Genomic DNA, 23,846 nt, shown 5'->3' on the forward strand with positions numbered 1-23,846 from the left:
CCAGGGTCGTCTTTCATGACCCTGTGAGGACCTGGCTGGACAAGTGCAGGCGGTCGCCCTGAAGGAACAGCCAGGGCTTCTCAGCAGGGGCAAGTGTTCCGGAGCTGCTGGTGCTGGCTGGCCACTGCCCCAGGGTCTTGGCCTCGTTGACCTGACGGCCACGTCCTGGAGACCATGCAGCTCTGGTTTTCCTAGTTGGTACTCCCAGGGAGAGCTGCCAGGTAAAACCCAGGGTGCCCGGTTTGGTTCTAAGTACAGATAGATAGTTCTGATGTAAGTGTATCCCATATAATATTGGGATATACGTATACTAAAAAATGGTTGTTGCCCTGCTAGGATTCAGATTCGTGTTGTCATACTATATTTAAAACAAACAAAACAACACTTATTTATTTAGTTGTAGGTGGACACAACACCTTTATTTTGTTTTTTAATGTGGTGCTGAGGACAGAACCCAGGGCCTCACGCGTGCTACCTCTGAGCCACGTCCCCAGCCCTATACTGTATTTGAATACAGCCCGTCAAGTGCCTTGGGAATGTCAGTGCCTGTTTCCTGCAGAGGGTGTCCCTGGTCCTGCCCTGCAGGCACAGGTGCTCCAGTCACAGCTAGCCCAAGGTGTCCCATGGGACTGCAGAGTCAGGAGTCACTCCTGTGCAGGGGAGAGTTGGAAACAAGGCCCACAGGGCACATTGGGGATTGTCCCCCACATTGGAGGAGCTGGCACCTGGGGAGGCACCAGGAGGGTCACCAGAAGGCCCTTAACCCTTGAGCACAGTGGCCTCAGGAGCTGGGTCTTCAGCCTGTGGGTCCTGTGTTGTGCTTTGCTGATGGCTTCTGCTGTCCTGATTAGGCTTGCGGCAGGGGTGGGCCTGGAGAGTGTGAATGGGCTGGACTGGGCTGCCACTACACTGCTGAGGTACCTGTCTCCTGTCTCATGGTCTGGTGATCGCTCAGTCCAGTGGCCCTGCAGCCTCAGGCTCCACTCAGCTCCTGCTGCTCACTTCCTCATTTCTGAGTGCTGCCAGGCCTCTGCTGTGTGTGGCCTTGCCCTCCCGGTGCTGTTGTGCACAGGCACAGCCTGTGTGGTGTGTCTGGGCCCACAGGGGACCAGGCGCAAGCCTGTGGCCACGTGTCTGCGTGAGTTGGGTGTGGCCGAGGTGCCTTCACCCAGGACCCTGAAGCTCACCCCATCCCTGACTCTGAGGTGTGGTCCTACCTTAGGGGGCTCTCCAGGGATTGTGGCACTGTGCAGTTCTGGGACCCAGGGACACTGGCGCTGGGCCCTGGGTCTGAAGGCAGGACATTCTGAAGGTGTCCTCACATCCCCCAGCCCTGTTGTCTGCCTCCTGGGCCTTGCCACAGTGCTTCCCAGTGTGCCTGCTGCAAGCCGTGGGGTCCAAAGTTGGGCAGAGGAGATCCAGCACACCGAGACCTATTCCCACACCAGCTCCTCGGAGCTTTGCCTGCCCACCAACTGTCTTTTGAGTCCTGTTGGCAGCCCCCCGGCTCTAACCTGTGGCCTCCATGGCCCTGGGAGGTAGGGAATCTTGTAACCCTGACTTTGGTGTGCAACTTCACCAAGAGAGGAGGGTGCAGGTAGAGTGCGGTCTGCACTTGGTTGGCACCTACTGAGTGCCAGGCCCTCCACACACTGCCTGGGCGCTCCATCCCCACAGCAGTCTGGAGGCTGTAAGGTACAGTGAGGCCCTGAGTGGGCATAGGTGGCACTGAGCTCCATCACTTGGGAACCACCAGGCCCCCGGAACTAGCCTTCTCTTGGACCACCCGTCCCTCCCTTCCAGGTCTCCATCTGCAGGTGAGGGAGGCCTGACTTCCAGCCCAGTCTTCTCCCCTCAGGGCCTCCCTGTGAGGGGGACTGGGCAGCTGGGGCTGGCAGTCTGTTCTGGGTGTGAGAACTCTAAGGAAGTAGCTCCTCAAGGTGTGGATAACCCCAGGTAACAGATGTAGGAACCTTGACCCAAATCCAAACCCTAATCCTGATTTTTGCTGTCCCCACCAGGTTTTAATCCTGACCCTGCCCAGGGTTTTAAGGACTGACCCAAATCCTGAACCAAGAGGAAGGACTTGTGGTCTACCCTCCCTGCCCCACTTGCCCTGAAGCCTCTGCCAGCAGCCCCTGAGCAGCTGCTACCCCTTCCCTCAGCAGGAAGTGGGGAAGGGCGTCTGGACGTCCCGAGGGCCCTGTCCTAGGTAGCAGAGTTGGGGGCTGTAACGGTGCCAGCCACATGGATATCACAGTTATGCCTGGCCCAGGGTTTCACGTTGGGGGAGATTCTCACAGTAGAATCCATGGCTCTGTGGGCATGACCGACAAATGGGCCGTGATGGGGTGGGGCCCCTGCCCTGTGCCAGGTGGGCAGAGCCCAAGCCCTCCTGGGTGGCTTGGATCTGAAACCCACTCATGACGACCGTGCAGCAAGGGACATCTTCATGCACAGAGGGTCAGACCTGGCTGCCCTGGTGTGCAGTGGGTCTGGGGGCTCTGGGCGCCCTTACATGCCTCCCCAGATGCTGCAGAGAACCTGGAGCTGGGGCTGCACTTGAAACTCACCCTGCCCTGCTGGTGGACCCAGTTAAACTGACTGGGCAAAGTTGGGCTCTGGACCTTCCCTCACTCCCACAGGGCAGCTGTGCCTTGTCCACCTGGGTGCTCTCAGGATTCCCCAGGACCACCTCCACCCCAGGTATATGCGGGAAGTGGGCTGAGGGGGCTCTGAGTGCAGTCCAGCCCAGCTGCTTGAACTTGGGCCACGCTGCCCTCCTCTGGACCCGGGCTGCCGGCTTGAGGCTGTTGAGATTGTTGAGGGAGGGGCTGCTGGTGCTCAGGAGCATGACCTTGGTGGTCAAGGCAGCAGAGCACCCAGGATTCAAGTCCCAGACCTGGCACTCTCACTGTGAGCCTCAAGTGACCAGTTCACCTGCTGGAAAGAGTCAAGACAGCTTTCCAGGTGGTCCCAGACAAAAGGGTCCAAGGTGGATGTTAGACACTGAACGCTTTTGCCACTGGTCCCTCAGGCCACCACCTACCAGGCACCCGTGTCCCAGGGTTCCCTGGATCTGTGTGGATGCAGGGCAGGCCCTGCTCCCTTCATCAAAGTTTTGACCTCTGGGCATCTCTCTGTGCCCTTCCGTGGAGTGGGGACAGCAGTGTGCCAAGGGGTGCATCCAGATCTTTCCACCCACAGAACTGGGTGTTGGAGGAACTGGACCTTCCCACCTGCCAGGTACCCCAAGCACTCCAGGATCACAGTTTTAGAAAGAAGTGACACCTGAGACCGAGCCAGAACACCACCCACCCAGTACTTCCTGGTTTTGCAGGGCTCAGGGTGTCCAGCACCGGTGCCCTTCCCCGCAGAGTAAAGTGTGGCTCGGCGAAGCCCAGAGCACGTGTCCTTCGGGGTGGGCTCCGAGCTGTCCACACCCCGTATCTGCAGCCTCTGGGCACCCAAACTCTGCCTAGGGTTAGGCCGCCCTTGCCCTGGAGGACGCCCTGGGGAACACCTGCGTGCCCTCGAGCCCGCTGTCCCTGAGCGTCCAGCGGCCTTTCTCAGCTCGGAGACCCCTCTGCTCTGCGCTCCTCACCCCGTTCCCTCCCGCGCACCCCGCACGCGTGCCCCGGTCCCTGCACTGCCGCATTCCCCGGCCGCCCCGCCGCCCCTCCTGCTGTCACCGCCCCGCTCCGCCCCCCGTCACCGCCCCGCCCCCGCCCCTCCCCTCCGCCGGGGCGGCTCCGCGGCCATGTGACCCTGCGGCCCTGGGACGCGACGGGACGCGCTGGGACGCGCTCCGGGGGTCGCGGGCACGGCCCGGACGGGGGCGACATGGAGCGGAGGTGGGTCTTCGTGCTGCTCGACGTGCTGTGCGTGTTGGTCGGTAAGAGCCGCGGGCCCAGGTGTGGGGACCCCGGGCGGACACGCCCCCGGCCGCAAGATCCTGCGCGGGGCAAGGGGGCGCCGGCGGGCGGGGGGACCCCGGACCCGCCGAGCCTGCCGTCCTGACGCAGACGAGATCCATAGCTCTTGCCCTCGGGCCCCAGAGGCTGACCAGCCGCCCCGGGCTGCCGCGCTGCGGCCGGGCCTCCCGCGCGGAGCCTAACCTGCCGGGCCGGTTTGCGGGCTGCGCTGGGGGAGGGCGCGTCTCGAGGCCCCGCCCGCCCCGGCCCAGGTCCCGGGAACAAAGGCCGAGTGTTGCCCTGGGGCCCAGTGGACAATGGCCCCCGGAATGCTGCTGCCCCCGCGGGGGCCGGCGCTTGGCCTCATTGGCCGTCTTCCTTCCCGTCTGGCTTCTGATTCTGCTGGGGAGGCCAGGCCCACCCTCTCTAGAGTGGGTCAGGTAACAGCAGTAAGTCCCTTGGCTCATCATCTGCTAGCCTTGGGTACTGTTTTCTGAGTGCATGTGTTGTTTGTTTAAACAGATGTGTGGTGCTTACTGTATGTTAGGCATCAAGGGACCTGCAAATAATTTACACCTTTCCGACCAAGCAGCCTGGGCCCAGAGAGGTTGGACCACCTGGTGGAGTCACACAGCAGCAGGGCAGCGCTGAAAGTCAGTTGTACATTGCTGCAGTGTGCCAGAGCAGTGGCCCGGGCAGTTAGTTCCCTCCTAAGAAGCCTGAGTTTGTAAACAGTTCAGACAGCACAGGTGTAGGTGGTAGAGGTATGGAGCAGAGGAGGCCAGAGAGGCTCTGGAGATGCCCAGATGAAGAGGAGGCCCTGTCTGGGCCAGATTCCAGTGCCCTGAACCCAGCCCTGGGGACTGCTCTTGAATCTCCCAGCAGAAGGGGCCGGGGCAGGGCTGCTGGTCTGGGCTCCATCCCAGGCCCATTGGGTTGTGGGCAGGGCCTCTGGCCTGGGGTGCTTGTCCCTGTGCCCCCCACCCTGTCTTGGGCTCCCGCAGGCCTCCTGGGTGAGCTGGTACACTGCCCTTTCCCACAGGGCGGCTGCCTCTGGACCTCTGGTCTCCTCCCTGGAGTGTTCCCAGGGAGGTCCCCAGGTCGGCTTGTGGGGAGTGTGGCTCCTGCCTTCTGGCCTTCAAGACCCAGAGAGCCGCACCCACTCACACCCAGCTCCCTGCTGGGGGCAAAGGGCACCCTGCCTGGGCTTGTCCCTGGAGCCGCCATTGGGGAGGGCGCTGCCCTCTGCCCAGCTCTGTGGCCGGCTGCTGTCTGCAGGCCTCCCTTGGCTTTGGGGCCATCTCTGGTAAGGCGACTCCTGGACAGAGCTGGGCATGTCTTGGTCTCAGCCGACATGTAGGTAGAGAAGTCATGGCTGCCTGGGCAAAGGGCCTGGGCTGTGCCCCTTGCTTGCTGTGTCCTGGGCTGTGGTGGCTCTCCAGCCCTGCTTGGCCACATCCAGCCCTGAACGCAACAGCAGATGGATGTCCAGTTTTCATGTCACATAAATGACTGCTTCCACAGGGGACAGGAAACGGGAAGAGTGGGCGTTTCCTCCTGTGACAGTGACCCGGGGTGGGTGGTCAGGAGGGCAGTAAGGTGGATGTGTGGACGGTGGACAGCAGAGCTGGGGTGGACAAGCACTGGGAGGGCCGCCAGTGGCCCAGGGAGAGTCGGGACTCTGGTGGTGCAGGTTCCCCACTGGAGGGTTGTGGAGAGGCCCAAGCAGTGTCCACGGCAGGGCTCCATGTCCCTCCCTGGCCTCTCCAGCCTCTCTGCCCTTCGCCATCCTGACCCTGGTGAACACCCCGTACAAGCGAGGGTTCTACTGCGGAGATGACTCCATCCGATACCCCTACCGCCCGGACACCATCACCCATGGGCTTATGGCCGGGGTCACCATCACAGCCACTGTCATCCTGGTAAGGCTGAAGGGTCTGGAGTGGCTGGGGCTGAGCAGAGCCACCTGAGGGTGTGGGGTGCCTGGGGCTGGCCCAGACCTGGCTCTGTGGCCCTCCTCTGCTCTCTGCCAGGTCTCAGCTGGGGAAGCCTACCTGGTGTACACTGATCGCCTCTATTCCCGCTCTGACTTCAACAACTATGTGGCTGCCCTCTACAAGGTGCTGGGCACCTTCTTGTTTGGGGCAGCCGTGAGCCAGTCCTTGACAGACCTGGCCAAGTACATGATCGGTCGTCTGCGCCCCAACTTCTTGGCCGTCTGCGACCCAGACTGGAGCCGGGTCAACTGCTCCGTCTATGTGCAGCTGGAGAGGGTGTGCAGGGGGAGCCCTGCCAACGTCACCGAGGCCAGGTAGGCGCAGGCTGCGAGCGGGTGCTCCCTTCAGCCCTCTGCCCCAGCCTCCTGCTGCCTCTGGCCTTGCCTTTGTCTGCCGGGCACTCGGGCGTCCCTCTTGCCGCTCTTAAGGTTCTTGTGACTGTGTCTGGACAGTTTGGTCACCTGTGTCTCTGTGGCTTGCTGAGTCCCCCAGACTGCCTGGAGGTTGCTGCGTCTTGCGCCCTTCGCTCGTGCTCCGTGCTCCCTCTCCTGGGCTGGTGTGGCCACTCTGCCTGGCCATCATGCCGTGCCCTGATCCCATCTTGGCTGAGGGACGTTCTTCATTTGGGATGCTGGTTTTCATTTCGTCATTTGTCCTCCTGGATTCAGCTCTGCTCTGGTGGAGACATGGTCCTGGGTCCTCTCAGCTCTGGCCACGGGTCAGGTGACTTACCCAGGGACTTGTCTTCTGAGGGTGTCCTTCGCGTGAGAAACAAGCTCACCCAAAGGACGCGCTGAGACAGAAGCCCAGAGAAAGCCAGACTTTCCACTGACAGTCCTGCAGGGTTGGGCACCTGGTGGTCAGGGACAGTCGGCATTTTGTGCCCAGAGTCCATCCCCTGGTTCCTCACTGGCCAAATACTGTGGGGTACACAGTCTTCCCGAGGGCCTGGGTGTTGCTGCCCCCTGTTGGGTCATTAAATGCACCTGTGCTGCCCCCTTCCTTGGCTCAGGTGGCTGGGGGTTTTGGGGTACAGTTTGGCAAGTCCTGTTTGTCAAGTGCAGTGAGGTTTTTTTTTTTTTTTTGTTATTTTATTTATGTATTTTTTTTGTGGTGCTGGGGATGGAACCCAGGGCCTTGTGCATGGAAGGCAAACACTCTACCAACTGAGCCTCAGCCCCAGCCCCCAAGGGCAATGGGTTTGGACACTCTGATTACCTGCTTGTAGCTTTCCATTGCTCTTTCCCTCCAGCAGCCTTTCCCTCACCCCACTTTACATTTAAGGCCAGATGCTGAGTTCTGAACATGGTCTACCGGATGTCCTGTGTCTACCTCAGGGACGCTTCAAGTAGCTTTGCCCTTGTGTTGGCGGAAGCCCCTGTGTGCCTGTCGGTGTTTTGTGGAGACGGGGCGTGTGGGACGTTCTGGAAGGAGGTCCTGCATCTCTCCCTGCGTCTGTGCTTTCTGCCTGCAGTGATGTTTCTGAGCGGGTTTAGTCTCATGTGGCTGTGAAGTCCTGGCCGGTTAGCTCAGGACAGGTGGCCATCAGATGTAGATTCCTCTGGTTTACTTGGCGGTGCTGGGGTTGGCTCAGGGTCTCGTGGTGCTGCACCCCAGCTGCACCCCAGCCACAGACACAGATTTCCTGAACTCCTGGAACAAGGACAACTGCCCAGTGTTTGCATGGGGGGCATGTGGCCTTGGCCCAGCTTCTCGTCCCAAGCAGAGTGCCTGGGCCCTCTGCCTGGTGGCCCCTGTCCTCCTAGCTTTTGGCTGGCCTCTCCTCAGCCTCAGTTCCTGTCCATAGCCCTGCAGTAGTGGTTAAGGCCTTGCATGAGGTGGAGGGAAGCCAGACCCTCCTGCAGGCACCAGATGGCATGAGTGGCAGGTCCCCATGGGAGTTCGGTGCCACTGTCCCAGCCTGTGCTGTCCTGGTGTGTGACACAGTAGTGCAGAACTGATTGTGTGGCTGAGCCCTCTGGTTGCCACAAGCTTTTGATCTGCTTCAGAGCTCCCCAGCAGGGCATGATGGCCTTCCTGCCAGTCCCTCCATGCCTGTGCTGGGTCTGGAGTTGGTAGAAAGCATGGCTCTTCCCTCAGGTTCCAGACGTGGAAATGTCCTGAAGGGGACATGGGCATAGACCTGGCTTTGCCTGCCTGGGCCCTGGGGTGGCAGACTGGTCCCGCTGTGTCACTGTGGTGTTGGAGGCTGCAGGCCCAGCCCGGGCCCTACCCCCTTGGAGACATCCTGGGCAGGCTGGCTGGCACAGCAGTGGGCTGGCTGGCTGACACAGCGCTGGCCGCCAGGTGGCCGCCCCCACCAACCCTGCTGACGCTCCTTCCCAGGCTCTCTTTCTACTCTGGACACTCCTCCTTCGGGATGTACTGTATGCTGTTCTTGGCGGTGAGTTTCTCTTTCTCTGCCCACTGGTGTGGGGAGGCCAGGGCACGGCCTCTCCCACTGCCCTCAGGGAGGTGGAGGAGGTGCAGGTGGGTTTGCCCGTGGGGCTCGGGGTTCCTGAGCCCCTACCCTGGCCCCAGAGCCCCGAGTGGCCGCACCGGCTGGGCTTGCTGGGGCTCCAGGTGCCCCTGCCCTGGCCGAGCCGCGCGGGCCTGGGCCCCGCTGACGCGCTCCCGCCGCAGCTGTATGTGCAGGCGCGGCTCCGCGGGAAGTGGGCGCGGCTGCTGCGGCCCACCGTGCAGTTCTTCTTGGTGGCCTTCGCCCTGTACGTGGGCTACACCCGCGTGTCTGACCACAAGCACCACTGGAGCGACGTCCTCGTCGGCCTCCTGCAGGGGGCGCTGGTGGCCGGCCTCACTGTGAGTCCCAGCCCCACCCACCCGGGCGCTTCCTCGGGGCCTCCCCCAGACCCTCCCCCCACCCTCCCTGGGACCCTACCGCCACCCTCGACCCTGCTCTTCCGCCCGCTCAGGTCCGGTACGTCTCAGACTTCTTCAAAGCGCGACCCCTGCGGCCCTGCCTGGAGGCGGCGGCGGAGCGCAAGCCCAGCCTGTCCCTGACGCTGACGGTCGGCGAGGCCTCGCACAACCACCGCGGCTACCCGGTCTCCTCCTCCTGAGCCAGGACCTCCAGGGACCGTCTGTGGGCCAGCTATGCCCTGCGCCCTGGTCAGCAGAAGGACCCAGACAGGCCCCAGGTTCCCAGCTACTGCCAGTGGCAAGCAGTGCCCCTGGGGGCCCGGTGTCCTGTGGGCTGCCCTCGCCGCTCCTTGGGGAGCCCCTCTATGTGGGGTGGGGAAGGGCCTGGGAGCCAGGCACCCCGTGCTTCGTGGTGGGGTGCACGTGGGTTTCTAATAAAGCAGGCATTTGTTGAGGGCCTTGCTGCCAGGCTTCCTGCTTCTCTCTGGCCAGCGCACAGAGTTATCTCATGACCAGAGGGCCTGCCAGAGGGCCGGAGGACCCCAGGGCTGCAGCAGGGAGGAGGTCTGGGTGGAGACAGCAGGTTGAATGCATTGAGGGAAAGCACACCCCTAGTGCACAGCCAGGCACCTGGGCCATGGTGGCCTTGGTGGCCTGAAAGACCAGCCAGACTCACTCCCCTTCCTGAGTCCTGCCCTTTCCCCTCCTCAACACTGTGTATGCCCCCAAGGCTTCAGAGTCCCTCCACATGTGATGGGGGTCCTGCCTTCTGCACTGCCCAACCAGCAACACCCTTCGCTCCTGCACAGACCTGGGTTCCAGGCCCTGTAGGAAGCACCGTCCATGCCTTCCCCGGGCCCCCACGGGACTCTGGCCTGAGCCCTGCCGTCCTGACCCTCTGCCGACACAGCCAGTTCTGAAGCCTGATGCTAGGCTGGTGCCTCTAAGCCATTTCAGAACTTTCTGGGCTGGCCTTTTCAGTGGGAGACTGGTACATAAATTTTGTTTTTTACCAAATATGTCTTTGTGATGGGTGCTTTATTTCCAAGTGTCTGCTGATGTTCTGTCTGCACTTGGAACCTGCTCTATTTCTCATCTGTTGTGGGGTGGGCACACCAGTGCTGAGACGGATGATCCCCTCCACCCTGCCCTAGTCCCAAAGGGGTCATCTGTGGCCCATGGCCGTCTCCTGGTGCCAGTGGACCCTGGGAACTTGGAGCTTGGTTCCCAGTCGCATCCAGGGCCAAGGAGCTGGGTGCCCGGGACCAGCAGGCGGGTGACGGGACTCAGTGCCTGGGATGAGTCCAGGCTGGAGACATCTGGGGGAGGTCACGGTGGGCCCACAGATCACGTGGGGTAGAAAGCAGGTGGGAGAGGTGCAGCGGGGCTGCTCAGAACACCCCCTCTGCTGTGGTGGCTCTGAAAACCCGTGCTTAGCATTGGTCCTAGGACACTGATGCTGTCACCAGAGATGGTCATACCCCATGGCAGGACATTGTTGTGTTGTCACTGCCACCCCCGGGCCAATATTCAGACCTCAGCTGCTTCCCTCCACACACAGACCCGGGTTTCCAGCTATGGTAAGAGTCTGTGTTTTTAAATTTTCATAGAAATTCCTACTCATAAATGCCTCCCTGCACCACCTAGTAGGTATCCTCTGATCCCAGGTCCCAGTAGTTGATTCAGTTGTCCTGAATGAACAGAAGATGACCGGATGAGGAAGTGGACTGCCCGTGTTCAAAGGAGAGAAGGTCTTTCCCTGAACAAGAGGGAACAGCAGGGGCAGGGCTATGACTTAGTGGTGGAGCGCTTGCCTAGCACATGTGAGCACTAGTTCCATCCTTGCGCCACAATTAAAAAAAAAAAAAAATCCTCCTGAGGCAGGAGGATTGTGAATTCAAAGCCAGCCTCAGCAGTGGCAAGGTGCCAAGCAACTCTGTGACACCTTGTCTCTAATAAAATAGAAAATAGGGCTGGAGATATGGCTCAGTGGTCAAGTGCCCCTGAGATCAATCCCTGGTACCCACCCACCTCCAATAAAGGAATTGTGTCCATCTACAACTACAAAATACATTAAAAAAAAAAAAAAAGGAGGGAACAGCAGCTTCTCTTCCTGCCCAGGCTCCTGGCAGGCTCCTGAACCCTCTCCTGGGCCCATCAGTGCACTTCTGATAAAGTCCAGGGCTGGCACAGCACCCCGCCCATCCATGAGCAGGCATAGCCCCCTTCCTGTGTCTGGTCACCCTCCATTTCTGCTCAGGCTCCTCATCTAGTCCCCTGGGCTGGTCTCTCTCCAGGAGTCCTATGGGGTGGGTTAGGGCAGGAGAACCCTCACCCCAACCCTTCTTCCTAGACTCTCCATCAGTGGCCCTGCCCGACTCCTTGGCTGTACCTCCTCACCTACCGAGGCTTCCTCCAGCCCAGAGCCTTGCCAGGTCTCTGCCTGTTGGGATGGCTCTGAATTCTCTCCTGGGCCTCAGTAGGCACCCTTCGATAACTGTTCCTCTGTTTCTGCAACCAAGCAACACTGAAGCTCTCCAGTAACGACCAGAGACTGAGGAGGAGAGGAAGGACCCTGCCAAGCTGCTCTGAGAGAGAAACACTCTGCTGAAGCCCTGATTCCAGAATTCTGGCCTCCAGAACGTTGAGGTAATAAAGTCAAGCCATGCAGCTTATAATACAATCATGGCAGCCCTAAGAAATGCACAGACTGGCTGTCTCACCCCTTCTCACCACCTTGTTCCCCAAAGGAGTCTGTTCTGTGGACGTGGAGAAGAGGGCTGTGGCCCTAACGGCTCCTGGCTCCTCTGAAGGCCATGCGCATCCACTCTGTTGTGCTTGTGAGTTCTGGGCACTAAAGGTCTCCCTAGAGAGGGAGTGTTCCACTGCTGGCCTCCTTCCCTCCACCTGTGCACAAGGCCACACTCCTCCCTGTGAGTTCTGTACAGTGAGGGTCTCCCTAGAGAGGGAGTGTTCCACTGCTGGCCTCCTTCCCTCCACCTGTGCACAAGGCCACACTCCTCCCTGTGAGTTCTGTACAGTGAGGGGCTCCCTAGAGAGGGAGTGTTCCACTGCTGTCCTCCTTCCCTCCACCTGTGCACAGGCCACACTCCTCCCTGTGAGTTCTGTACAGTGAGGGTCTCCCTAGAGAGGGAGTGTTCCACTGCTGGCCTCCTTCCCTCCACCTGTGCACAAGGCCACACTCCTCCCTGTGAGTTCTGCACAGTGAGGGTCTCCCTAGAGAGGGAGTGTTCCACTGCTGGCCTCCTGCCCTCCACCTGTGCACAAGGCCACACTCCTCCCTGTGAGTTCTGTACAGTGAGGGTCTCCCTAGAGAGGGAGTGTTCCACTGCTGGCCTCCTTCCCTCCACCTGTGCACAAGGCCACACTCCTCCCTGTGAGTTCTGTACAGTGAGGGTCTCCCTAGAGAGGGAGTGTTCCACTGCTGGCCTCCTTCCCTCCACCTGTGCACAAGGCCACAGTCCTCCCTGTGAGTTCTCTACAGTGAGGGTCTCCCTAGAGAGGGAGTGTTCCACTGCTGGCCTCCTTCCCTCCACCTGTGCACAAGGCCACACTCCTCCCTGTGAGTTCTGCACAGTGAGGGTCTCCCTAGAGAGGGAGTGTTCCACTGCTGGCCTCCTTCCCTCCACCTGTGCACATGGCCACACTCCTCCCTGTGAGTTCTGTACAGTGAGGGTCTCCCTAGAGAGGGAGTGTTCCACTGCTGGCCTCCTTCCCTCCACCTGTGCACATGGCCACACTCCTCCCTGTGAGTTCTGTACAGTGAGGGTCTCCCTAGAGAGGGAGTGTTCCACTGCTGGCCTCCTTCCCTCCACCTGTGCACAAGGCCACAGTCCTCCCTGTGAGTTCTCTACAGTGAGGGTCTCCCTAGAGAGGGAGTGTTCCACTGCTGGCCTCCTTCCCTCCACCTGTGCACAAGGCCACACTCCTCCCTGTGAGTTCTGTACAGTGAGGGTCCCCCTAGAGAGGGAGTGTTCCACTGCTGGCCTCCTTCCCTCCACCTGTGCACAAGGCCACACTCCTCCCTGTGAGTTGTGTACAGTGAGGGTCTCCCTAGAGAGGGAGTGTTCCACTGCTGCCTCCTTCCCTCCACCTGTGCACAAGGCCACACTCCTCCCTGTGAGTTCTGTACAGTGAAGGTCTCCCTAGAGAGGGAGTGTTCCACTGCTGGCCTCCTTCCCTCCACCTGTGCACAAGGCCACACTCCTCCCTGTGAGTTCTGTACAGTGAGGGTCTCCCTAGAGAGGGAGTGTTCCACTGCTGGCCTCCTTCCCTCCACCTGTGCACAAGGCCACACTCCTCCCTGTGAGTTCTCTACAGTGAGGGTCTCCCTAGAGAGGGAGTGGTCCACTGCTGGCCTCCTTCCCTCCTCCTGTGCACAAGGCCACACTCCTCCCTGTGAGTTCTCTACAGTGAGGGTCTCCCTAGAGAGGGAGTGGTCCACTGCTGGCCTCCTTCCCTCCTCCTGTGCACAAGGCCACACTCCTCCCTGTGAGTTCTCTACAGTGAGGGTCTCCCTAGAGAGGGAGTGTTCCACTGCTGGCCTCCTTCCCTCCACCTGTGCACAAGGCCACACTCCTCCCTGTGAGTTCTGTACAGTGAGGGTCTCCCTAGAGAGGGAGTGTTCCACTGCTGGCTCCTTCCCTCCACCTGTGCCCAAGGCCACACTCCTCCCTGTGAGTTCTGTACAGTGAAGGTCTCCCTAGAGAGGGAGTGTTCCACTGCTGGCCTCCTTCCCTCCACCTGTGCACAAGGCCACACTCCTCCCTGTGAGTTCTGTACAGTGAGGGTCTCCCTAGAGAGGGAGTGTTCCACTGCTGGCTCCTTCCCTCCACCTGTGCCCAAGGCCACACTCCTCCCTGTGAGTTCTGTACAGTGAGGGTCTCCCTAGAGAGGGAGTGTTCCACTGCTGGCCTCCTTCCCTCCACCTGTGCCCAAGGCCACACTCCTCCCTGTGAGTTCTGTGCAGTGAGGGTCTCCCTAGAGAGGGAGTGTTCCACTGCTGGCCTCCTTCCCTCCACCTGTGCACAAGGCCACACTCCTCCCTGTGAGTTCTGTACAGTGAGGGTCTCCCTAGAGAGGGAGTGTTCCACTGCTGGCCTCCTTCCCTCCACCTGTGCACAAGGCCACACTCCTCCCTGTGAGTTCTGTACAGTGAGGGTCTCCCTAGAGAGGGAGTGTTCCACTGCTGGCCTCCTTCCCTCCACCTGTGCACAAGGCCACACTCCTCCCTGTGAGTTCTCTACAGTGAGGGTCTCCCTAGAGAGGGAGTGGTCCACTGCTGGCCTCCTTCCCTCCTCCTGTGCACAAGGCCACACTCCTCCCTGTGAGTTCTCTACAGTGAGGGTCTCCCTAGAGAGGGAGTGGTCCACTGCTGGCCTCCTTCCCTCCTCCTGTGCACAAGGCCACACTCCTCCCTGTGAGTTCTCTACAGTGAGGGTCTCCCTAGAGAGGGAGTGTTCCACTGCTGGCCTCCTTCCCTCCACCTGTGCACAAGGCCACACTCCTCCCTGTGAGTTCTGTACAGTGAGGGTCTCCCTAGAGAGGGAGTGTTCCACTGCTGGCTCCTTCCCTCCACCTGTGCCCAAGGCCACACTCCTCCCTGTGAGTTCTGTACAGTGAAGGTCTCCCTAGAGAGGGAGTGTTCCACTGCTGGCCTCCTTCCCTCCACCTGTGCACAAGGCCACACTCCTCCCTGTGAGTTCTGTACAGTGAGGGTCTCCCTAGAGAGGGAGTGTTCCACTGCTGGCTCCTTCCCTCCACCTGTGCCCAAGGCCACACTCCTCCCTGTGAGTTCTGTACAGTGAGGGTCTCCCTAGAGAGGGAGTGTTCCACTGCTGGCCTCCTTCCCTCCACCTGTGCCCAAGGCCACACTCCTCCCTGTGAGTTCTGTACAGTGAGGGTCTCCCTAGAGAGGGAGTGTTCCACTGCTGCCTTTTTCCCTCCACCTGTGCACAAGGCCACACTCCTCCCTGTGAGTTCTCTACAGTGAGGGTCTCCCTAGAGAGGGAGTGTTCCACTGCTGCCTTTTTCCCTCCACCTGTGCACAAGGCCACACTCCTCCCTGTGAGTTCTCTACAGTGAGGGTCTCCCTAGAGAGGGAGTGTTCCACTGCTGGCCTCCTTCCCTCCACCTGTGCACAAGGCCACACTCCTCCCTGTGAGTTCTCTACAGTGAGGGTCTCCCTAGAGAGGGAGTGTTCCACTGCTGCCTTTTTCCCTCCACCTGTGCACAAGGCCACACTCCTCCCTGTGAGTTCTCTACAGTGAGGGTCTCCCTAGAGAGGGAGTGTTCCACTGCTGGCCTCCTTCCCTCCACCTGTGCCCAAGGCCACACTCCTCCCTGTGTGTTCTGTACAGTGAGGGTCTCCCTAGAGAGGGAGTGTTCCACTGCTGGCCTCCTTCCCTCCACCAGTGCACAGGCCACACTCCTCCCTGTGAGTTCTGTACAGTGAAGGTCTCCCTAGAGAGGGAGTGTTCCACTGCTGCCTCCTTCCCTCCACCTGTGCCCAAGGCCACACTCCTCCCTGTGAGTTCTCTACAGTGAGGGTCTCCCTAGAGAGGGAGTGTTCCACTGCTGGCCTCCTTCCCTCCACCTGTGCCCAAGGCCACACTCCTCCCTGTGAGTTCTGCACAGTGAGGGTCTCCCTAGAGAGGGAGTGTTCCACTGCTGGCCTCCTTCCCTCCACCTGTGCACAAGGCCACACTCCTCCCTGTGAGTTCTGTACAGTGAGGGTCTCCCTAGAGAGGGAGTGTTCCACTGCTGGCCTCCTTCCCTCCTCCTGTGCACAAGGCCACACTCCTCCCTGTGAGTTCTGTACAGTGAGGGTCTCCCTAGAGAGGGAGTGTTCCACTGCTGGCCTCCTTCCCTCCACCTGTGCCCAAGGCCACACTCCTCCCTGTGAGTTCTGTACAGTGAGGGTCTCCCTAGAGAGGGAGTGTTCCACTGCTGGCCTCCTTCCCTCCACCTGTGCACAAGGCCACACTCCTCCCTGTGAGTTCTCTACAGTGAGGGTCTCCCTAGAGAGGGAGTGTTCCACTGCTGGCCTCCCTCCCTCCACCTGTGCACAAGGCCACACTCCTCCCTGTGAGTTCTGTACAGTGAGGGTCTCCCTAGAGAGGGAGTGTTCCACTGCTGGCCTCCTTCCCTCCACCTGTGCACAAGGCCACACTCCTCCCTGTGAGTTCTCTACAGTGAGGGTCTCCCTAGAGAGGGAGTGTTCCACTGCTGGCCTCCTTCCCTCCACCTGTGCCCAAGGCCACACTCCTCCCTGTGAGTTCTCTACAGTGAGGGTCTCCCTAGAGAGGGAGTGTTCCACTGCTGGCCTCCTTCCCTCCACCTGTGCCCAAGGCCACACTCCTCCCTGTGAGTTCTGTGCAGTGAGGGTCTCCCTAGAGAGGGAGTGTTCCACTGCTGGCCTCCTTCCCTCCACCTGTGCCCAAGGCCACACTCCTCCCTGTGAGTTCTGTGCAGTGAGGGTCTCCCTAGAGAGGGAGTGTTCCACTGCTGACCTCCTTCCCTCCTCCTGTGCCCAAGGCCACACTCCTCCCTGTGAGTTCTGTACAGTGAGGGTCTCCCTAGAGAGGGAGTGTTCCACTGCTGGCCTCCTTCCCTCCACCTGTGCACAAGGCCACACTCCTCCCTGTGAGTTCTGTACAGTGAGGGTCTCCCTAGAGAGGGAGTGTTCCACTGCTGGCCTCCTTCCCTCCACCTGTGCACAAGGCCACACTCCTCCCTGTGAGTTCTGTACAGTGAGGGTCTCCCTAGAGAGGGAGTGTTCCACTGCTGGCCTCCTTCCCTCCACCTGTGCCCAAGGCCACACTCCTCCCTGTGAGTTCTGTACAGTGAGGGTCTCCCTAGAGAGGGAGTGTTCCACTGCTGGCCTCCTTCCCTCCACCTGTGCCCAAGGCCACACTCCTCCCTGTGAGTTCTGTGCAGTGAGGGTCTCCCTAGAGAGGGAGTGTTCCACTGCTGGCCTCCTTCCCTCCACCTGTGCCCAAGGCCACACTCCTCCCTGTGAGTTCTCTACAGTGAAGGTCTCCCTAGAGAGGGAGTGTTCCACTGCTGGCCTCCTTCCCTCCACCTGTGCACAAGGCCACACTCCTCCCTGTGAGTTCTCTACAGTGAGGGTCTCCCTAGAGAGGGAGTGTTCCACTGCTGGCCTCCTTCCCTCCACCTGTGCACAAGGCCACACTCCTCCCTGTGAGTTCTGTGCAGTGAGGGTCTCCCTAGAGAGGGAGTGTTCCACTGCTGGCCTCCTTCCCTCCACCTGTGCACAAGGCCACACTCCTCCCTGTGAGTTCTGCACAGTGAGGGTCTCCCTAGAGAGGGAGTGTTCCACTGCTGGCCTCCTTCCCTCCACCTGTGCACAAGGCCACACTCCTCCCTGTGAGTTCTGCACAGTGAGGGTCTCCCTAGAGAGGGAGTGTTCCACTGCTGGCCTCCTTCCCTCCTCCTGTGCACAAGGCCACACTCCTCCCTGTGAGTTCTGTACAGTGAGGGTCTCCCTAGAGAGGGAGTGTTCCACTGCTGGCTGCCTTCCCTCCACCTGTGCACAAGGCCACACTCCTCCCTGTGAGTTCTCTACAGTGAGGGTCTCCCTAGAGAGGGAGTGTTCCACTGCTGGCCTCCTTCCCTCCACCTGTGCACAAGGCCACACTCCTCCCTGTGAGTTCTGTACAGTGAGGGTCTCCCTAGAGAGAGAGTGTTCCACTGCTGGCCTCCTTCCCTCCACCTGTGCCCAAGGCCACACTCCTCCCTGTGAGTTCTGTACAGTGAGGGTCTCCCTAGAGAGGGAGTGTTCCACTGCTGGCCTCCTTCCCTCCACCTGTGCACAAGGCCACACTCCTCCCTGTGAGTTCTGTACAGTGAGGGTCTCCCTAGAGAGGGAGTGTTCCACTGCTGGCTGCCTTCCCTCCACCTGTGCACAAGGCCACACTCCTCCCTGTGAGTTCTGTACAGTGAGGGTCTCCCTAGAGAGGGAGTGTTCCACTGCTGGACTCCTTCCCTCCACCTGTGCACAAGGCCACACTCCTCCCTGTGAGTTCTGTACAGTGAGGGTCTCCCTATAGAGGGAGTGTTCCACTGCTGGCTGCCTTCCCTCCACCTGTGCACAAGGCCACACTCCTCCCTGTGAGTTCTCTACAGTGAGGGTCTCCCTAGAGAGGGAGTGTTCCACTGCTGGCCTCCTTCCCTCCACCTGTGCACAAGGCCACACTCCTCCCTGTGAGTTCTGTACAGTGAGGGTCTCCCTAGAGAGGGAGTGTTCCACTGCTGGCTGCCTTCCCTCCACCTGTGCACAAGGCCACACTCCTCCCTGTGAGTTCTGTACAGTGAGGGTCTCCCTAGAGAGGGAGTGTTCCACTGCTGGCCTCCTTCCCTCCACCTGTGCACAAGGCCACACTCCTCCCTGTGAGTTCTGCACAGTGAGGGTGTCCCTAGAGAGGGAGTGTTCCACTGCTGGCCTCCTTCCCTCCACCTGTGCACAAGGCCACACTCCTCCCTGTGAGTTCTGCACAGTGAGGGGCTCCCTAGAGAGGGAGTGTTCCACTGCTGGCCTCCTTCCCTCCACCTGTGCACAAGGCCACACTCCTCCCTGTGAGTTCTGTACAGTGAAGGTCTCCCTAGAGAGGGAGTGTTCCACTGCTGGCCTCCTTCCCTCCACCTGTGCCCAAGGCCACACTCCTCCCTGTGAGTTCTGTACAGTGAGGGTCTCCCTAGAGAGGGAGTGTTCCACTGCTGGCTGCCTTCCCTCCACCTGTGCACAAGGCCACACTCCTCCCTGTGAGTTCTGTACAGTGAGGGTCTCCCTAGAGAGGGAGTGTTCCACTGCTGGCCTCCTTCCATCCTCCTGTGCACAAGGCCACACTCTCCCTGTGAGTTCTGTACAGTGAGGGTCTCCCTAGAGAGGGAGTGTTCCACTGCTGGCCTCCTTCCATCCTCCTGTGCACAAGTCCACACTCCTCCCTGTGAGTTCTGTACAGTGAGGGTCTCCCTAGAGAGGGAGTGTTCCACTGCTGCCTCCTTCCCTCCACCTGTGCACAAGGCCACACTCCTCCCTGTGAGTTCTCTACAGTGAGGGTCTCCCTAGAGAGGGAGTGTTCCACTGCTGGCCTCCTTCCCTCCACCTGTGCACAAGGCCACACTCCTCCCTGTGAGTTCTGCACACTGAGGGTCTCCCTAGAGAGGGAGTGTTCCACTGCTGGCCTCCTTCCATCCTCCTGTGCACAAGGCCACACTCCTCCCTGTGAGTTCTGTACAGTGAGGGTCTCCCTAGAGAGGGAGTGTTCCACTGCTGCCTCCTTCCCTCCACCTGTGCACAAGGCCACACTCCTCCCTGTGAGTTCTCTACAGTGAGGGTCTCCCTAGAGAGGGAGTGTTCCACTGCTGGCCTCCTTCCCTCCACCTGTGCACAAGGCCACACTCCTCCCTGTGAGTTCTGTACAGTGAGGGTCTCCCTAGAGAGGGAGTGTTCCACTGCTGGCCTCCTTCCCTCCACCTGTGCACAAAGCCACACTCCTCCCTGTGAGTTCTGTACAGTGAGGGTCTCCCTAGAGAGGGAGTGTTCCACTGCTGGCCTCCTTCCCTCCTCCTGTGCACAAGGCCACACTCCTCCCTGTGAGTTCTGTACAGTGAGGGTCTCCCTAGAGAGGGAGTGTTCCACTGCTGGCCTCCTTCCCTCCACCTGTGCCCAAGGCCACACTCCTCCCTGTGAGTTCTGCACAGTGAGGGTCTCCCTAGAGAGGGAGTGTTCCACTGCTGGCCTCCTTCCCTCCACCTGTGCACAAGGCCACACTCCTCCCTGTGAGTTCTGTACAGTGAGGGTCTCCCTAGAGAGGGAGTGTTCCACTGCTGGCCTCCTTCCCTCCTCCTGTGCACAAGGCCACACTCCTCCCTGTGAGTTCTGTACAGTGAAGGTCTCCCTAGAGAGGGAGTGTTCTACTGCTGTCCTCCTTCCCTCCACCTGTGCACAAGGCCACACTCCTCCCTGTGAGTTCTCTACAGTGAGTGTCTCCCTAGAGAGGGAGTGTTCTACTGCTGGCCTCCTTCCCTCCTCCTGTGCCCAAGGCCACACTCCTCCCTGTGAGTTCTGCACAGTGAGGGTCTCCCTAGAGAGGGAGTGTTCCACTGCTGCCTCCTTCCCTCCACCTGTGCACAAGGCCACACTCCTCCCTGTGAGTTCTGTACAGTGAGGGTCTCCCTAGAGAGGGAGTGTTCCACTGCTGACCACCTTCCCTCCACCTGTGCCCAAGGCCACACTCCTTTCTGTGAGTTCTGTACAGTGAGGGTCTCCCTAGAGAGGGAGTGTTCCACTGCTGCCTCCTTCCCTCCACCTGTGCACAAGGCCACACTCCTCCCTGTGAGTTCTCTACAGTGAGGGTCTCCCTAGAGAGGGAGTGTTCCACTGCTGACCACCTTCCCTCCACCTGTGCCCAAGGCCACACTCCTCCCTGTGAGTTCTGTACAGTGAGGGTCTCCCTAGAGAGGGAGTGTTCCACTGCTACCTCCTTCCCTCCACCTGTGCACAAGGCCACACTCCTCCCTGTGAGTTCTGTACAGTGAGGGTCTCCCTAGAGAGGGAGTGTTCCACTGCTGGCCTCCTTCCCTCCTCCTGTGCCCAAGGCCACACTCCTCCCTGTGAGTTCTGTACAGTGAGGGTCTCCCTAGAGAGGGAGTGTTCCACTGCTGCCTCCTTCCCTCCACCTGTGCACAAGGCCACACTCCTCCCTGTGAGTTCTGTACAGTGAGGGTCTCCCTAGAGAGGGAGTGTTCCACTGCTGGCCTCCTTCCCTCCTCCTGTGCCCAAGGCCACACTCCTCCCTGTGAGTTCTGTACAGTGAGGGTCTCCCTAGAGAGGGAGTGTTCCACTGCTGGCCTCCTTCCCTCCACCTGTGCACAGGGCCACACTCCTCCCTGTGAGTTCTGTACAGTGAGGGTCTCCCTAGAGAGGGAGTGTTCCACTGCTGGCCTCCTTCCCTCCACCTGTGCACAAGGCCACACTCCTCCCTGTGAGTTCTGTACAGTGAGGGTCTCCCTAGAGAGGGAGTGTTCCACTGCTGGCCTCCTTCCCTCCACCTGTGCACAGGGCCACACTCCTCCCTGTGAGTTCTGTACAGTGAGGGTCTCCCTAGAGAGGGAGTGTTCCACTGCTGGCCTCCTTCCCTCCACCTGTGCACAAGGCCACACTCCTCCCTGTGAGTTCTCTACAGTGAGGGTCTCCCTAGAGAGGGAGTGTTCCACTGCTGGCCTCCTTCCCTCCACCTGTGCACAAGGCCACACTCCTCCCTGTGAGTTCTCTACAGTGAGGGTCCCCCTAGAGAGGGAGTGTTCCACTCCTGGCCTCCTTCCCTCCACCTGTGCACAAGGCCACACTCCTCCCTGTGAGTTCTCTACAGTGAGGGTCTCCCTAGAGAGGGAGTGTTCCACTGCTGGCCTCCTTCCCTCCACCTGTGCACAGGGCCACACTCCTCCCTGTGAGTTCTGTACAGTGAGGGTCTCCCTAGAGAGGGAGTGTTCCACTGCTGGCCTCCTTCCCTCCACCTGTGCCTAAGGCCACACTCCTCCCTGTGAGTTCTCTACAGTGAGGGTCTCCCTAGAGAGGGAGTGTTCCACTGCTGGCCTCCTTCCCTCCACCTGTGCACAAGGCCACACTCCTCCCTGTGAGTTCTGTACAGTGAGGGTCTCCCTAGAGAGGGAGTGTTCCACTGCTGGCCACCTTCCCTCCACCTGTGCACAAGGCCACACTCCTCCCTGTGAGTTCTGTACAGTGAAGGTCTCCCTAGAGAGGGCGTGTTCCACTGCTGGCCTCCTTCCCTCCACCTGTGCACAAGGCCACACTCCTCCCTGTGAGTTCTGCACAGTGAGGGGCTCCCTAGAGAGGGAGTGTTCCACTGCTGGCCTCCTTCCCTCCACCTGTGCACAAGGCCACACTCCTCCCTGTGAGTTCTGCACAGTGAGGGGCTCCCTAGAGAGGGAGTGTTCCACTGCTGGCCTCCTTCCCTCCACCTGTGCCCAAGGCCACACTCCTCCCTGTGAGTTCTGCACAGTGAGGGGCTCCCTAGAGAGAGAGTGTTCCACTGCTGGCCTCCTTCCCTCCACCTGTGCACAAGGCCACACTCCTCCCTGTGAGTTCTGCACATTGAGGGTCTCCCTAGAGAGGGAGTGTTCCACTGCTGGCCACCTTCCCTCCACCTGTGCACAAGGCCACACTCCTCCCTGTGAGTTCTGTACAGTGAGGGTCTCCCTAGAGAGGGAGTGTTCCACTGCTGGCCTCCTTCCCTCCACCTGTGCACAAGGCCACACTCCTCCCTGTGAGTTCTCTACAGTGAGGGTCTCCCTAGAGAGGGAGTGTTCCACTGCTGGCCTCCTTCCCTCCACCTGTGCACAAGGCCACACTCCTCCCTGTGAGTTCTGTACAGTGAGGGTCTCCCTAGAGAGGGAGTGTTCCACTGCTGGCCTCCTTCCCTCCACCTGTGCCCAAGGCCACACTCCTCTCTGTGAGTTCTGCACAGTGAGGGTCTCCCTAGAGAGGGAGTGTTCCACTGCTGGCCACCTTCCCTCCACCTGTGCACAAGGCCACACTCCTCCCTGTGAGTTCTGTACAGTGAGGGTCTCCCTAGAGAGGGAGTGTTCCACTGCTGCCTCCTTCCCTCCACCTGTGCACAAGGCCACACTCCTCCCTGTGAGTTCTGTACAGTGAGGGTCTCCCTAGAGAGGGAGTGTTCCACTGCTGGCCTCCTTCCCTCCTCCTGTGCCCAAGGCCACACTCCTCCCTGTGAGTTCTGTACAGTGAGGGTCTCCCTAGAGAGGGAGTGTTCCACTGCTGGCCTCCTTCCCTCCACCTGTGCACAGGGCCACACTCCTCCCTGTGAGTTCTGTACAGTGAGGGTCTCCCTAGAGAGGGAGTGTTCCACTGCTGGCCTCCTTCCCTCCACCTGTGCACAAGGCCACACTCCTCCCTGTGAGTTCTGTACAGTGAGGGTCTCCCTAGAGAGGGAGTGTTCCACTGCTGGCCTCCTTCCCTCCACCTGTGCACAGGGCCACACTCCTCCCTGTGAGTTCTGTACAGTGAGGGTCTCCCTAGAGAGGGAGTGTTCCACTGCTGGCCTCCTTCCCTCCACCTGTGCACAAGGCCACACTCCTCCCTGTGAGTTCTCTACAGTGAGGGTCTCCCTAGAGAGGGAGTGTTCCACTGCTGGCCTCCTTCCCTCCACCTGTGCACAAGGCCACACTCCTCCCTGTGAGTTCTCTACAGTGAGGGTCCCCTAGAGAGGGAGTGTTCCACTGCTGGCCTCCTTCCCTCCACCTGTGCACAGGGCCACACTCCTCCCTGTGAGTTCTGTACAGTGAAGGTCTCCCTAGAGAGGGAGTGTTCCACTGCTGGCCTCCTTCCCTCCACCTGTGCACAAGGCCACACTCCTCCCTGTGAGTTCTGTACAGTGAGGGTCTCCCTAGAGAGGGAGTGTTCCACTGCTGGCCTCCTTCCCTCCACCTGTGCACAGGGCCACACTCCTCCCTGTGAGTTCTGTACAGTGAGGGTCTCCCTAGAGAGGGAGTGTTCCACTGCTGGCCTCCTTCCCTCCACCTATGCCTAAGGCCACACTCCTCCCTGTGAGTTCTCTACAGTGAGGGTCTCCCTAGAGAGGGAGTGTTCCACTGCTGGCCTCCTTCCCTCCACCTGTGCACAAGGCCACACTCCTCCCTGTGAGTTCTGTACAGTGAGGGTCTCCCTAGAGAGGGAGTGTTCCACTGCTGGCCACCTTCCCTCCACCTGTGCACAAGGCCACACTCCTCCCTGTGAGTTCTGTACAGTGAAGGTCCTCCCTAGAGAGGGAGTGTTCCACTGCTGGCCTCCTTCCCTCCACCTGTGCACAAGGCCACACTCCTCCCTGTGAGTTCTGCACAGTGAGGGGCTCCCTAGAGAGGGAGTGTTCCACTGCTGGCCTCCTTCCCTCCACCTGTGCACAAGGCCACACTCCTCCCTGTGAGTTCTGCACAGTGAGGGTCTCCCTAGAGAGGGAGTGTTCCACTGCTG

General features: G+C 60.0%; 1 protein-coding gene across 3 annotated transcripts; it reads left to right on the forward strand.

The window, feature by feature from the left end:
- The first annotated feature begins 3,756 nt into the window (after positions 1–3,756).
- Positions 3,757–9,779, forward strand: Plpp2 (phospholipid phosphatase 2). Of its 3 annotated transcripts, none has more exons than XM_077106060.1 (6): positions 3,757–3,895; positions 5,685–5,836; positions 5,948–6,225; positions 8,258–8,315; positions 8,555–8,731; positions 8,845–9,779. In XM_077106060.1, exons 1-6 carry the CDS (start codon positions 3,844–3,846, stop codon positions 8,989–8,991), a joined length of 864 nt encoding a protein of 287 aa, XP_076962175.1. In that variant the 5' UTR covers positions 3,757–3,843; the 3' UTR covers positions 8,992–9,779. The 3 variants fall into 3 exon arrangements, with proteins under 3 accessions (XP_076962175.1, XP_076962181.1, XP_076962184.1); XM_077106066.1 differs by having other exon boundaries at positions 6,035–6,225; XM_077106069.1 differs by having other exon boundaries at positions 3,776–3,854.
- Positions 9,780–23,846: the final 14,067 nt, after the last annotated feature.

Source organism: Callospermophilus lateralis, chromosome 1, assembly GCF_048772815.1.
Source record: "Callospermophilus lateralis isolate mCalLat2 chromosome 1, mCalLat2.hap1, whole genome shotgun sequence".
Classification (NCBI taxonomy): domain Eukaryota; kingdom Metazoa; phylum Chordata; class Mammalia; order Rodentia; family Sciuridae; genus Callospermophilus; species Callospermophilus lateralis.

Excerpts from the sequence above, each read along its gene's own strand:
- Plpp2 (XM_077106060.1), top strand. The coding sequence starts at position 3,844 with ATGGAGCGGAGGTGGGTCTTCGTGCTGCTCGACGTGCTGTGCGTGTTG. Across the intron at positions 3,896-5,684 it reads CGTGCTGTGCGTGTTGGTCG|CCTCTCTGCCCTTCGCCATC; the intron begins GTAAGAGCCGCG and ends TGGCCTCTCCAG. Across the intron at positions 8,316-8,554 it reads ACTGTATGCTGTTCTTGGCG|CTGTATGTGCAGGCGCGGCT; the intron begins GTGAGTTTCTCT and ends CTCCCGCCGCAG.